The 15892-nt window shown below is 39.1% G+C and overlaps 1 protein-coding gene across 3 annotated transcripts in view; it reads right to left on the bottom strand.

The window, feature by feature from the left end:
• Window positions 1–7597: 7597 nt before the first annotated feature.
• Window positions 7598–15892, bottom strand: part of KLHL18 (kelch like family member 18) — a 238982-nt gene continuing 230687 nt past the window's right edge. For 2 of the 3 annotated variants that reach the window (XM_069210941.1, XM_069210942.1), the window contains exon 10: window positions 7598–15266. In XM_069210941.1, coding sequence (XP_069067042.1) covers window positions 14883–15266 — 384 coding nt within the window. In that variant the 3' untranslated portion in view covers window positions 7598–14882. The remainder of the gene's footprint in view (window positions 15267–15892) is intronic. The other variant, XM_069210944.1, reaches the window with a different exon arrangement.

Here is a 15892-nt window from a genome sequence, read left to right as displayed (position 1 = left end):
CACCAGGCCTTTGATAGAATACAATGTGGGGGCTGTGTGCCCCCCTCCCCCCACAGACACAGGGACCACCACCTCCCTGGAACTTTAATCACATATAATACAGAGGCCGTGCGGCCAGGGAACCACCACCTCCCCGTGCCATAAGGTAACCATGCACAGCTAATTACCCCACTGTTTACAGCACTCATGACATCTTTGATAACATCATTGCGAACATCAATGTAATATTTGCAGTAAACTTTTTGATGAGAAACCGTGCATGGCAGGGGTGCGAGTTATACTTACCTGAGGGCACGAGTTATAGTTACTTGAGATAACTAATTAGAACAGATTAATTTCTATGGAATTGTACATTTAAAATGTGAGCTTAACTGTAATGTCCCTCTAACCTTTGCTTAAGTGAAAATTTATTTATATATATATATATATATATATATATATATATATATATATATATATATATACACACACACACACACACACACACACACACACACACACACACACAGCAGGAGAGAGAAGTATGTGAGATGTTGTTGACCATGTTATCATTCTGTTTGACACATAATGTATTTTTATTTAACAACAAATTCTATCACCAAAAAAAGGGTACAGCTGTGGGGGCTTCTTTTGCTCCAACTTATGCCAATCTCTACATGGGATGGTGGGAGAAGGAGATCGCATGGTCAGACATTCATGAAAGATTCATGGACAAGATAGTACTATGGGCATGATATATCGATGACCTGTTTTTGATTTGGGATGGTGAAGAAGATGAGTTATTTGAATATGTTAGTATGCTTAACAACAACAAGCTTAATATTTCTCTTCAAACAGTTTGCAGCAGAGAATCCACTGAGTTTGTAGATGTCCAACTGTTCATTAAAAACAATACATTGGTAACTACTGTTTACCGTAAACCGACATCATGGAATCTATACTGCATTGGAACAGTGGCCATCCAAAAGCTCTTAAATGGAGTATACCCTACAGTCAATTTCTGCAAGCTCGCAGAATATGTTCAGACGATGAAGGCTTCAGGGTGGCTTTAGAGGATATGTTTCAGAGATTTTTGAAGAGGGGTTATCCGCATAAAATTTTGATTGATGCTTACAAAAGGGTCAAAAGTAAGAACAGAGATGAATTGCTCTTCAGGAATACAGTTAAAACAAGGTAATTCGGATTCAGATCTGTCTCCTCCCAGACTATTTTTGGAATTTAATCAACAACATGCCACTTTAAGTAAGATCTTACAACGTAATTGGCATATTTTACAACAAGATCCAGAAATTAAGGGGAGGATTGGTCAACATCCTCAAATCACCTTTCGTAAAACCAACTCCTTGGGAGATTATATGATAAGAAGTTTGTTTAGTCCAAATGATAACAGATCCTGGTTGTCCAAAAAGAGCTTAGGATTCTTCAAATGTGGCCACTGTAAGGCATGCAATTTTGCACGGAACACACATGAATATCTCACATTTGATGGGAGAAAAGTGAGATTAATAAAAGAATCACGTGCAACACTCAATATGCCATATATGTGATTGAATGTGGCTGCAATAAGAAATACCTGGGCAGTACTATTCATAAACTTAAAGTAAGATTTCTACAACATCTTAGGGCCATCAAGAATCATGATAGAACCTATCCGTTAGCCAAACACTTTCGGGAAGTACATGGCGGTGAATGCAGCTCATTGGGTTTCTATGGTATTAAATCCATTAGATTAAATCCCAGAGCTGGTAACAGATTAGCAGAAATGAGAAACAGAATCTAGGATGATCGTTTTATTGGGTCCTGAGAATACGTGGGTCATAATCTTGATGCTGAACTCCATGTACATCTGTGATATATATTATAATTTCAAGGTTCTAATTAGATTTTTATCATCTCCCATTGTATTGACAGGTGTATTAAATGATCTACAGATGTTCCTGTAGTGAATCCTAGTTTGTTTTAACGGGATAACAGGAGTTAGCTTAGCCGTAGGCTTGTAAACTCGTGCCCCCGTCACCTAGTGACTTTTAACCTAGTTAGCTTGCTCTGTCTTAGTCCATTTAATTATTTATTTCCTTTAAGAACCCAGCCTGGTTTATAGTTAGGCCACTTGTTATTAGTCTTATTATCAGTGTCACTGCGCCAAGGCGTCAAGATCAAGCACGAAAGACAAAAACAGTAGGTGTTCACACTTAGGGATTTTCCCTCCCTATACTTTCGAGGGATTGTTGATATTAATTGCCGTCCCAAGCATATCTGTTATCTATTGTTTTGAATTACACCTACGTCAGGGGACCTTGTAGATCTGTATAAATACATCACACTTTAGACAGATAATCAGAGGGATTCCGACCAGAGGGAATCGCCACCATCGCTGATACCGATGCTGCAGTCGTCTTGACTCTGACCCAGTCTTCGTGTCCCTACGGAGTCTGAGATAGAGACCTCATTCCAAGGTAACGAGGGTTGGGGGCTCCTCTCATGGACATGGTCCTTGGCAGATTAGGTTTAGCAAACCCAGCTCTCCTTTAGGTAGGAGGTTAGGCCTATTCTCATTAGGGTATTAGGGCACATTCCATCTCATACATATATATATTTCTTTTCATATATTGCAAAAATGGTGGGGGTCTTTATAACTATGACCTCTCTTCTTCACAATACTGTTTCTTGGTATATTCATTATCCTAATCATTGCAGTTCATGCAACTTATCGCAAATTGCAGTTATGTTAAATAAAAAACTATTATAACTTTACTGCATCTGTGTCATTGCCTTTGTTTGTATGATACATAATATATCTGTGAGAAAAGGGTAATTTCCGTTTAACCACGACAACCCTGAGAAATCTTACTTTGAGTCCATGTGTAAGCGACTGCTACAAATCACCTTTTACTATTGTGTTTCTGGTGAGGTAGTGCTAGTGAGCCGGTAAGGTTTGGACAACAGTTACAACTAGTTGTAGGAAAAGACTTAGTCACCTACAAACGAAAGTACTGTCATCCTGTGACCAGCAGTCTTGCTCCGAGCAAGAGTCCGAACTACGACATTCCCTTACATTTATACAGAGGCTATGATTTTATCACATATACCTTTAGATATATAGATATATTGTCTTGATAGTTGTATTTTTCTATATTTGTGTCTTTATATTTACAATTAGTACTATACATATTTGCAATTTTTGCACGATGCACTTTGGATATCACCATTGAGTCTATATATAAATGAGTGGGTTTTTTTCTGCCATACAGTATCTATAAGAAATTTTAGTCAGCGTTGCGATATAGGATTACAGTTTGATGTACAATTATGATGTGGTACATTGATTTTCAGTGGATCCTAAAAATCTAATTTTTATACCCCGCATGTAGAGTGCTCGATATATTCGGGTTGCGAATGTAAGATTCACATGACAAAACACATAATGGGATATATCAGGATAAGAGTTTAGGTCATTCTATACATTTACACAGATTGTTAATATAAAATGATGTTTGGTTATTTAAATCTTTTAAATATGATCAGGTGTTTTTTACATGTGAGTGATAGAGATTTATGTGATATTATTGTGACTTTATATGAAAATATGTTTTAAATCATTTGTGTAAAGTGATATACAAATGTTTGAAAATATGTCTGTTCATATTGAGTCTCTACATGTGAATTATGTATAAGATACATGTTTATTAGTAGTTTAGGCGTTCTATATATGATCATTATTGGATTGAGAGGATTACTAATGTACACTAACTGAATGAGCCAGCTGACATATAGAGCATTTGTTAGAGCTGTATGGTTAAAAAACGATTGGTATATCTATTTAAAAATGGCTGCCACCTTTGTGAATATGTAGGTATCATGGAAATAGTTGATGGCTCACGAGCTGAATCCTTAAAATGGTGGTTCATGTAGGAGAAAACATGTCGAAGGCGTTTGCCGAAACATGTTGACAGTTTCCATGGGTGTTAGCGTTTCCTGTAATTTATGCACTCAATAAAGCAGAGGATATTTTTGGAAAGAAAATATCTACTTTCTTTTTTTGGATGGGGACCGATGGTAGGCGGCGATATGGTGCAGCTGGTCCGATTTATTTGTTTTACAAGAAATATATATATACACACACACATATACATATATACACACACATACATATATATATATATATATATATATATATATATATATACACACATATACACACACACACACACACACACACACATACATAGACGAAACCTGAAAGCCTTAGGGTGATCGTTCTCCCAACATTTTGCCTACCTTGTCCATTTTTCTGACATCATTTAACCAGTGCTACAGTGCTTCAGGTCTTTACTAGGGAAATATAAGTAAATTAAATGTCAATTGGGGATAAGCCAATATTACCATGTTTAGAGTAAAGTGTACTACATGTACCCAGGGCCTGTAAATTACATGCTACGTGTGGGCCTGCAGCACTGATTGTGCCATCCACTTAAGTAGTCCTTTACCCATGTCTCATACCTGCCACTGCCGAACCTGTGTGTGAGATTTTACACTGCTATGTTTACCTGGCAAAATAATTCCATTGCCAGGCCTAAGGTTTCCCTTTTTATACATATGTCAACCCTAAGGTAAGCCCTGGACAACCAAGAGGGCTTAAAACACAGGACATATACTTTCAAGTTTTGCATATCCTGGAAGTGAAAAACCCCCAACGTTGTTTTTCAAAATAGCAATGGCTAACCCCCTGATCAGTATAGGGAAAGGTGCGGAAGACATTGTGACGCGCAGGGTTAATTAGCTTGAACAGTGTAGATGAGCGTGATGCCTGCTGAAGCCAGAGCAAAGTGGAAAAATTCACGAATATCGCTTTCAGGCTTGTGTTTTTCATGACATTCCATAGACAAACTTATTCGCAGCAGCATGTGTAAGAAACAGGTTGTGTAGGAGATTCCGTCTCAACCTTGAGAACGAGACCACAGTAAAAAGATGGAATGAAAACAAGGGCCAGGGAATGGCAGAGCAGCCAAGAGACGTGCTGACAAAAATAGCTAGAAAATGCTGGAAGGGGATAGAATCCAAGCTTCAGGTTATTTAAGCACTGAAGGGCGGGTGAGGGGATTGAAGCTCGCAGATGGAGTTGTGAAGACTGTCATCTCCAAGCCAGTGCTGCCTCCCTGTTTTTGCTGTTCAGAGACCGTGACGCTAGAGGGTGAGAGGTCCAATCGGGCGGAAGAGGGCTTCCCAGCATTTCGTGGACTAAGTTAAGTTTCACCCAGGGATGAAAGGCCTTTGTTTCTCTGCTCTATTATTATGATTGATTATTATGCTTGCACTGTGTTTATAATCTGAAGTATTCAGCTCGTTTATATTTTGCTTTCTGAACATCGTAGTGTGAGCCTGCTGCAGTAATTGAAACATGCATTTTGGTGTGCAGTAAATCAAAGCTTATCTGAAGAATTCAACTCGTTTATATTTTGTTTCCTGAACATCGTAGGGTGACGCATTTTAGTATACAGTTAATCAACGCTTATATCTGTCAATGAACTCTTTGCTCATATATATATATATATATATATATATATATATATATATATATATATATATATATATGCTCTTTGTAGTGTACTCATATATAAATAGATGTTCTTCATTGCTATTTTTTTATTAAACCATTGTTGATGTATTAAATGCATACATTTACCTGAAATTCTAGTAAAGCTAAATTGTATTCATAATTGGCGTGTGGTCCTTCTTTGAGCCTCCTTATTGACTTATACTGAACAGTTGTCAACCAGTCACCTGGATAAGACACCCCCAAAGGACAACATTGGGATTACCTTCTTACATTTTATACATGTAATTCGCAATCTGGAAGAGATGGATTTTTTTGAATTTGGTCTCTATGGAATCACAATTTAATATCACAACTTATGGTGAAGTTGGATTTTAAAATGGAATTCTGAAAATGCCACTTTTAGAAAGTTGGCTTTTTTACGTTAGCCTTTTGGTGCCTGCTGCCTGTCTCTGATCACATGTCTGGGGTGGGTGACAGCTGGGCTTTGTGTATTCTCACTAGACAGCGACACACAATGGGAGCTTAGGTGTGACTTGATGGGCCACCCTGGTAGGATGGGAGGGATGAGCTGGACCAAGCCTCATTTACACCTGATTAGACTGTGTCCTGTCCCCACACAAAGGCCTGCATACCCTCCTGTAATGAGTCTTGAGTCACGGCAGAAAGAGCAGGACCTTTGTACACTTCAAAGGCCTGTCTCTGAAATCTCCCCCACTTCAAAGGCCCAACTGGGAATAAGTAATGGACCACTGACCGCCACTTCAGCACACTTCTGAACCTCTACCAGGAAGACAGACTGCTGTGCTGGTGGTTGAAGGACTGCCACTGCTGTTTGCTGGACTCCTGCCTTGCTGTGATACCCTGCTGCGCCTCTGTATGGGTGAAAAGGACTGGATCTGCATCATTTGAACCCAGAGTGACTCCAAGGGCTAGCTGGCTGGCCTTCTGATCTGAGGTCTCAGAGACATAAAAATCTTCCAACCTCCCTGCTTCTGGACTCTGCCATCTGTGAGTCTACTCTGCTGAGTGAAGCCACCCCCATCCTTGACCCTTGAAAATGGGCCTAAGTTGGTTTCGCAGCAGAATAACCACACTCTGCTGAGCGACACATTCCTAAGCAGAACCAATGCATCTCCTCTGCTGGGAGGTGCATCTTTCAGTAGAACCCCCTATAGTGCTCCTTACTTTTTGGTGCTATTTTCAGTTAAAACTCTGAAGTTCCATATCTCCATTTCTACTTATTTGATTTTTATCATTTTGGTCTTGTTTTATTTACAAAATTCGGATCTATTTTTCTAACCTGGCGTGATATCGTTGTGTGTGGTTTTTTCAATGTTTTACAGTTTGATGTATTGCACAAATACTCTACACGTTGACTGTAAGTTAAGCCTGACTACTCTATGCCAAGCCACCAGATGGTGTGCACAGGCTAATTGAGGGTTTGCTTGTGCCTTACCCTTTCTAGGATTTGTGGTTGCTGCTTGACCAGGGCGTGCACACAAGTCAAACTAACTATATATAGATAACTTTTTAAAAAATTTACTCCTAACTTTCTTTTACCACTACCCACACTAAACCCTAAAATTACATATACCATCCCTTACATTAACCTTATCCTTTACTACTACCCAACCCATAAACCACAAAATTACTATTACCATCCTTTACCACTGTCCAACATAAACCCTAAATTTACCCTCAGCACCCTTTACCGCTACCCACCACTAAACCCTAAAATTACCCTCAGCACCCTATACCACTATGCGTCCTAAACTTACCCTCAACCCCCTTTACCACTGCCTACCCCTGACTTTCCTTACATATACTTACCATGCGTGGTAAAGGCATCTGCATGGTAAAGACACTGTTGTAAAGGTTGTTTCCCTTCTCACACCACCACCATAAATCGTCTAACATTTTTAAATCATCCGCCATGTAGGAATTCAATCACCCTACAATTGCTGTCAATCGCAAAACATTTAGCACATTCACATTGCCTGCAGGGTCACAATAATATAACAAAGCTACACAAACACTCGATCGATCTGTACTTTCCTTTCACTCTTTTTCCCTCTCCTTTATTAGAGAAAATGTCACTGCATGTACAGTGCAACTTTAAATACCATCACATTTGACCCAGCTGTACCAATTTATACAGTTAGCATTTTTCATGATCACGAGTCGTGTGAAAGTTTAGAAGGGCTCACAAACAGGAATACATAATATTTATACAATTTTATTCCACAAAATATATATAAAATCCAGAAGATTAAAATTACAGTAAAATTGTACAACATTCATATATTCTAAAAGCGTACTGAAACTAGGCAGCAGGCCGCGTCTTTTTGAACATCAAATACACAGTAAAAAAAAATTCACATTTATACCATTAATATTACATCTTGCATGAACAATAAATAGTCTGATAAGAGGCAGCATTATTTCAGAAAATCATGTGATTTTGGTACTTTGGAACTTATAAAACATCATAATAAATACAAGTTATCAGAGAAATTATAACTAACCTCCTGGAATGTGGAAAGTGGCAATCACATATTTAAAATATTGTATTAAATAGCTAGGCTCATGGGAAGTCGGTCTCTCCATGGCACATAAACGCAAGTGACTGACCTTTCTTGTGGTTTGCTTCAAGGTAGAGAGGTAGATAAGCTGCACCAGAAGACCACAGGAACACTTGCAGAAGCACCAGGGCAGCTGCAAGGATGTTTGCAGCCCTAAGCAAATTGAGATTTTGACATCTGTCGCCCATGGGAATCACGGCTATATTGCCAACTGTGTTCATATCTTGCCAACCTCCTGCTGGTGATGCCCATGGCGGATGCCTACTGTTACCTTGTTCAAGAAGCAAACACATTGCTGGGTCACTATGAATGCAGCCCTTCAGAAGACCTTTGGCCCATTACAGTGCTCGAGCTAAGGACTCACATTCTGGGCAATGTATTCCTTCGTTCTGCAAGTAAGAGTTACCAAACTATTTTAAAAGAAGAAAGTTAACAGCAATGTAAGTGTATCACCAGTTCTCTTTAAATTGGTGTCTTCGTTAAATCTAACAATATTTTCCCCCATACTCTAATACTAAAGAGAAATACATCTCTCCAATTACAAACAGAATAATTGGCTGGTGGCGGTTAAGATAGCATACTGACATGCCCAAAAAGATCCATCTAGAACACTGTCTGCACAGGCTGGGTAGTACTTAACAGTCACTGGTTTGTAGACCAACCTTCACTTTCTAGCGATGGTAGAAAGTTATAAGATTGGTGCTCCGCTTTATCCATTGCCCAGTGGTGTAATTTTAAGAAGGGCAGGGTGAATATGAAGTATAGTGGAAAACTCTTGCTTTTCAGTCTGACCAAAGTAGGCTCAGAAGTAGCCGAGCTTCTGCCAAAAATAAGCAATTGTGACCAATTTTAATTTTGCTCCTATTCCTTAAAGCTGCTCCACTTCCTTTGAGAAAGGATCAGCTGCTGGTCAATGCAGAGTTTAATCATTTTAATGAAGACCCCCAAGCTGGTTAAGATAAAATGACCTGGCTCTAGTACCATTTCTTCATTTTGGCCACCTTCAATAAATCCATAAATAGCGGTCTCTTCCAAGATGGAGAAATTGGAACAGAAAGAATTTGAATGTCATCCAGCTTCTGTCACCTCATCACCAAAATTAACTAAGGAACGCACAACCATTGAGCAACAATCTAGCACCATGTAATAGGGTGAGGTTGCAATATCGATGAACATAGGTTCCTTTCTTTGATGGATCTTTTAAAGGGGAGAACAAAGTCCATGTGTGTAATAATAGGAGAGATTTCGATCACTATGCAAAAAGCAGAAAGTGTTCCAGATTATCATCAAGAGTGTATGGAGGCATTTGGTCACTACGCACTTAATAGAAAATCCCAAGAGAGAGAAAAAAAATTCCAATGAACTTTCAAGTCATCAGCAACATAAGAATATTCAAGCACACTGGTCGTGCTGCACTTCATCATCAAGGGAAACAGTCAAAACAGGACACTGTTACAAATGTGGTGGTGAAGTCAAATAATAGCAACAGCAGTTCACAACACCTTTTTGTAGTGCATTTCATTATGAGCAAAGTGTGATCTTACATGATCATACAGGAAATCAATATGTGTATTCAAACAATGTTTTGAGAATAAACATCTCTTTGTGCAACAAATATTCTACTATTTTGGAGCGTCTTGCCATAATGGCTCCAAAATGAGCAGGCAAAAGTTATTTAATGTGCTACTTTCAAACATATGTTGATCAAGTATTAATTTGACAAACGCACAGTGGTTATGGAAAAGAGTATACAAAAATGTGTGGTTTCTGGTAGCAAGGGCTTCAAATTTATTAACAGAAACGAAGTGTAGTTACAAGGCCAGTGTGTGCCTGTGTGTTGTGCAACTAAGTAACTGACAGCATAGAGCCATTACAGAAAGAGTTCTCTACGTTCGGGTCACTTCAAATGAGGTAAAATCTTGGGCTATCTCTGGCATGCTACCAGGTCTCCAACCTGTGCAAAAATTCACAGGATCCCAGCTACTGTGGCCTGGACGTGAAGATGCAACGTCAGCAGCAATCCAGTCTAAATACTAAATTTTGTAGCACACTTAAGTCAAGGGTGCCAGAAAAAAATGCCATACCCAGTACACAGTCTCTTTTCAAAACACTAATTATATGTAAAAATGTATTTAACAAAACAGGTTTTTAAAACCTAGACTGGATACAATCTAAAAATGAGTTTATCTTGGTAATATTGTTTACACCCTCAAAGCCATGGAATGGTCTGCAACAAAGTAATTCAATTTCATACAGATAATTTACTCTTTAATATCAACTAAAGCATTTAGTAAAAAAATAAAAAAAAAATAAAAAAGTGGTACGAGAGCATCTCTCCAAAAGAGAATGCACTGTCAACTTTGAGGGTTTAAGGGCTACTCTTTGGTTCCAATTGGTGCCAAATGTTTGGCCTAGAAGTATTTCTCCACCCTCCACGTGGGACATCTAATGAGAACGACTCAACCACATCATCCCAGTTTAAAGAAAAGTTTTCTTAGTAAGGATCAGCAAAAACACCCACTACTAATGTGAAGTCAAGCTGACGTGGAATTTTCCTTTAAAAATATCCAGATAAACTGAATTTTGCTACTCAATCCTTACCTCAAAAATAAGTCTTCGAAAAGGCAACATAAACAATATACAAACACGTTAGAATGAATGCTTATTTATAGTACACTCTGAGTGTCTCTGACAAATTTATATTTGCCACATATATTAATGTCCTGGAGGGGACTCTGTTAAGGTCTATTTTTGACTCTAAAATAAATGTATGGCAACTACACTTTCAATGCCTCTTACAGGTTTGCTTGCATTTTGCCCCACCATTGCATTATGGTTTTGCCAATAGAACATGTTGCAGATTCACAGCAAAGGAAACACCAGGTTGGAACTAAAAAACATGTATTTCAGTTGGAAATAACAGAATTACCCACCTGTACAGCTGGATTTCATATGCAGTTCCATTTTGAACCAATCTTCATACACCTACAGTAGGAGATGTTCCAAACAGTTGCAAAAATAAAATCATTGATTGCAGATTCTCAGATCTTAACATACCTGTCTATCAAGTCGTCACATATCAATTTCAAGCCTATAGATATAAATATTTGCCAGGGCACTAAATGTTCCCACCTAGCAATTAACCCACTTTAATAGAGTCCGTCAATCACAAACTTTTAAGCAGAAGAGAGTCTATATTTAAATAGTGCCTATGATGAATGCCATCAGTTGTAGTCACTTTAGTCTCAAGATGCGGAGTCAACAACTGGCAGAGTTCTGAAAGATAGAAATCCCTGGTTGACTGATATGACAATCCGTTGGAGCCATAGCACTTCCCTTTTCTGCCCTTTGTGATCCAAAAGGGAAAAAGAAAAGTATCAGCAAGATAAATTTAGAAACAAGATAGTGTGCATGAGTGACATATTAGGACATATTAGGTTAAGCGATAAAAAAGGGTGGGCACCTAAGTAAAGTGAAATTTAATATTTTTCCAGATCTCTGTAGATTACAACTCAAGAACCATCTAGACAGCCAGCACTCTTGTTGCGGTCTATCTTTTAGTCATGCATGGGACTAACTTCAGTCCCTTAAAGGTGAGTGGTGTGTATCTACCTGCTCCTTGGATTACTGTGCCAGGGAACACAGCCTGTCTTTAAGAGCTCTGACAAAGATCTAGAGGAGACATGAGGATGGATGTCAATGGCACACCAGTAATCCCAATTGAGACCAAGGTTTATACATGAAAACAAATGGGGAATTCTTATGCAAAGACTATGATTGAACTGGCATAGAAATAGGATTTAGTCATTCAACTGTGAAACAACAACCTCATTAATTACGGACTGAAGTGGAATAGCATAACCTTAGAGTTATGACCTGGCAACACAGTTTAAGTTCTTTTGTCAGTCTTACAGTGGGCCATACACCTATTCAGCCAGAGACACATGAAGGACTGGAAGAGCGGTAGGAAACTATCTACAAGAAACTGTTTTAAATATTAGTAAGTGATATAAAGAATCGTACCTCTGCAGATATTAATATGAAAGGAAATCAGGGTAGCCAGATACAATATTGGCACCACAATCATGAAAATGGTTCCTCCTCCCCAAACCCCATCCCCACCCCCTCCGAGAGGGGATACGAGGTATTCTTGCTTTCCAGAAAGGTAGGGTTCTGAAGTATCTTCGTTTTCGAACAAAGAAAATGTGCAGACACAAGACTCCAGAGTGGACAGTCTATGGCTTACCCTGTGAAGATACAGAAAGGAAAGCAGGTGGCGGGCACGGTGCAAAATATTTAACTTTTGTTGGTGTTCAGAGACAAAGGCATACTGCTCTCCTTTACCTCTCTGGATGTGAAGCAGAAAGAAATACAAGGACAAAACATCTCACAGACATTCTCCGTAAAGCACATCGCCCCGTCAAGGTGACAGCCAATGCCAATGTATTGCAGCAGGCAGGTCACGTAACATTTGGAGGAAGGAATTGCCGTTTCATCTATTAAGTACATCTTAAACACAGACCACCAATACTCCAGCACATGTACTAAGGACTTCAAAATGTACACACCAAGGATTCTATTACAACCCTACACCGGTGCTTAAAAAGGAGAATACACCAGGAATCCTTTATTGCCTATCAACTTCACAGACCTTCCCTCCCGAATCCAGCTTCCATCTTTAGCACACCTACATGTGGCACAAGCTAGACCACAGCACAGTAAATATCCCACCTAGAAAACTGCATAGCGCAAAGTGGCATAATATTTAAAGGAGAGCTTTAGGAGCACCAGTACCTTCAAAGGAGAGAGTACTCTGTTACTGGATGAGTTCCAAGATTTTTAATTGGACAAAGTGTCTCCCCAGTGCATAGGTTTAGACATGTGGACAAACCAAGACTCTTTCAATGAAATCCTAACTTGAATACTGGTGAGGGGATCATTTTTTTCTCTCTAAGGATTGGGGACATTAAGAAGAAATCAGATGGCGACCTAGCACATAAGATTTAGTCTATGTTTTAACACATCCAGGGTCACTGAACAAATAGGGCTACTCCTGTATAGTTTCACAGAGTCACGTAAGCCCTTATGGTCACATATAGTGACCCAAAACAAATTTTATAAGTATTCACCGACTTACGTTCTGCTACAAGCAGGTATAAATTATTTTCTAGCCGCATCATAAAAAATGACCAACTCCAACTTAACAGTGAACACATTTACTCACCCCATGCAATTAAGAAATTTGCCCAGGCGACTATAATGTTCAGAGCAAGAAACTTAACAATGGAAATTGTATGACATTTCCACAAACAAGTGGCTAAATTTAAAATAGGACCTGGAAAGTAGGTGGCCCTTGATGCAGTTACATTGCATGGGCAAGCCAAGAAGCAAAGTGAAAATCTTACCTAACAGTGCCCGTCGAGTATGTGTTGTGCAAAATATCTGCACTCTCTACGCATGGATTTTGCAGAACGCAATGCCCAGTCTGCCCAGGAACTCCGCATTCTTCATGCTCTCACTTTTGTGTCCCCAGTATATACATACAACGTTCAGATATAGTGTGAGGTATACTATAGACCAGGGATGTCTAACGTAGGCCCAAAAAACTGATCTATGCCAGAATTTCAGTACAGCAAACTATGTAAATAAGTTCACCTGAACTCGCTGCTTGCACATTTACTTTATATCCAAAAATGCCATGAATTTAGCCTTTCTGGTCCTGCATTCGGCACGACTGCGCTAGACGGTCATTTTGCCTATATATTGTTCAGTGAAAAAAAACACAGAAGAGGAAAATAGTATTGCTGGACTTATGTCCCTGCATGTCTGTGTCAGATCAGGAAACCAGTCAAACAAATATAATAGGATGAAAACGTTTGTTTACACGCTCATAGACAACTTTTTTTTTTCCAGAACGTACTTCTCTATCAAGAGGCCTTTACCATAAATACTGCCTAAAGACACAGTAGGGGTGAGATTTGAAAAGCTATGCAAAAGTATTTAAGGATAGAAGTGCATGTGTGTGTATATATATATATATATATATATATATATATGATAGATATACATTATTTTTTTCACTTTAACTACAACCACTTTTTCTTTGTACATTTGGTCACGAGTCAAAAAGCCATGAAAGTGGCCTAGCTGGTGCAATATTTGTTTGTTCCAGGCTAACCAATACTGAAGAAAACTGGCTGTTTCGTTACAATTCATAAGTACAAAGTCTGGGGCCAACGAGGCTAGGGTAAACAGTGTCTTGCAAAAAGACAGACAAGTTAATATTATACTACATTGTGAACCGGCCACTGCCCTAATCTAAGAGGCTTCACAGGCTATGTATACAACCCACAGTCAAATCACAACACTCACCAAATCTATGAGCAGCGTAAACAGATCAGAACTGTTTTAAGTCGCCTGAGACAGCAGGAACACTGGTAGTGATAAGACCTACATGTCAGGAACAACACACCCAGAAATAAAATTCCTTTTGAAAGCAGATATCTAGTAGAGCTGTCAAAGGAGAACAATCTGCAAATGCTTAAATATTACAGCTCTTACAAAATACTCTAAAGACTTCACTTTAGAGTACAGTACATTCTTGTCATTATGTCAGTGTCACTATGAGGCTTTTTTTGCTGCTTTTTGACCCAAAGAACTTAAATTGGAGCACCAAAGTCAGACAATCTTGATTTCACATTACAATCGCAACATGGATCCCGCCACGTTGTGTATATTTGTTCTCAGTTAGTTAAAGGTATACACCCTACACCAACTCCCCCTTCATGGCACACCATTGGCGCCATGAACGTCCATCGGTTCGTTTCTGGATCGTACATTTCCACAGAGTTCAAGTTAGACTGCCCATCATAGCCACCAACAGCATAAAGACGTCCGCAGTTGGCCACCAGGGAGACACGACTCCTGCGGGTGTTCATAGGGACGATCAAGTACCACTGATCCGCCATGGAGCTATATACCTCTGCGATGCTGAGGAAGGCAGATCCATCATATCCACCACAAATGAACATTTTACTACCAAGGGTGGCGGCTCCGTGCCGGCAGCGCTTGTTGAGCATGCTTGCCACTGGGTGCCAGGTCGCTGTGTGGTGGTTGTAGTATTCCATCTATAGCAAGAAGAAAAATCACATTTATACATGTGCATATGCAAGTCTTCCAATCTAGGAACAGAAACATCAAAGGAGTCAGGGCAGAATTAATTATGCATGATATAACTTGTTTTTTCCTAGAGGAAATCATTTCACCCAGACACATCAACTGGATTATTATATTATAGGCACTGTCTACTATCAAGGTCTAGGGGTGCCTGTACTGTGCAAACGGTTGGAGTCCTATCAAGATGAATGCATCTTTGAAGGGGAAAATATCTGAGAGAGAGCATTACATTAAAAAAATATATATATATATATATAGTATATATAGCACATACTACTGCAGTTTTTACCATTTCCTATTCCCATTGTCTATGTAGCCTCTGTCTATATCACGTTGCAAAGTACTCATTTATCAAAACAAAGGCATGAACAGAGGAGTTGGATCTGCCGGAATTGAAAACTACGACTTTCAATTTACACCCAGAATTGTGCAAAAGACTTATTACCCCAATGTGTTAATGGATTACTGTAAGAACGCCACGTCTGTAAAGTAGTCTATGAAGTAGCTCATAGGTCAAAGCAGTGTGCTGTAGAGTTCTATGTCCAACACAACTGTCAACTCTGAATATTGATTGATT

This window comes from Pleurodeles waltl, chromosome 10 (genome assembly GCF_031143425.1).
Source record: "Pleurodeles waltl isolate 20211129_DDA chromosome 10, aPleWal1.hap1.20221129, whole genome shotgun sequence".
Lineage (NCBI taxonomy): Eukaryota > Metazoa > Chordata > Amphibia > Caudata > Salamandridae > Pleurodeles > Pleurodeles waltl.
This window is presented reverse-complemented; position numbering and strand designations above follow the sequence as displayed.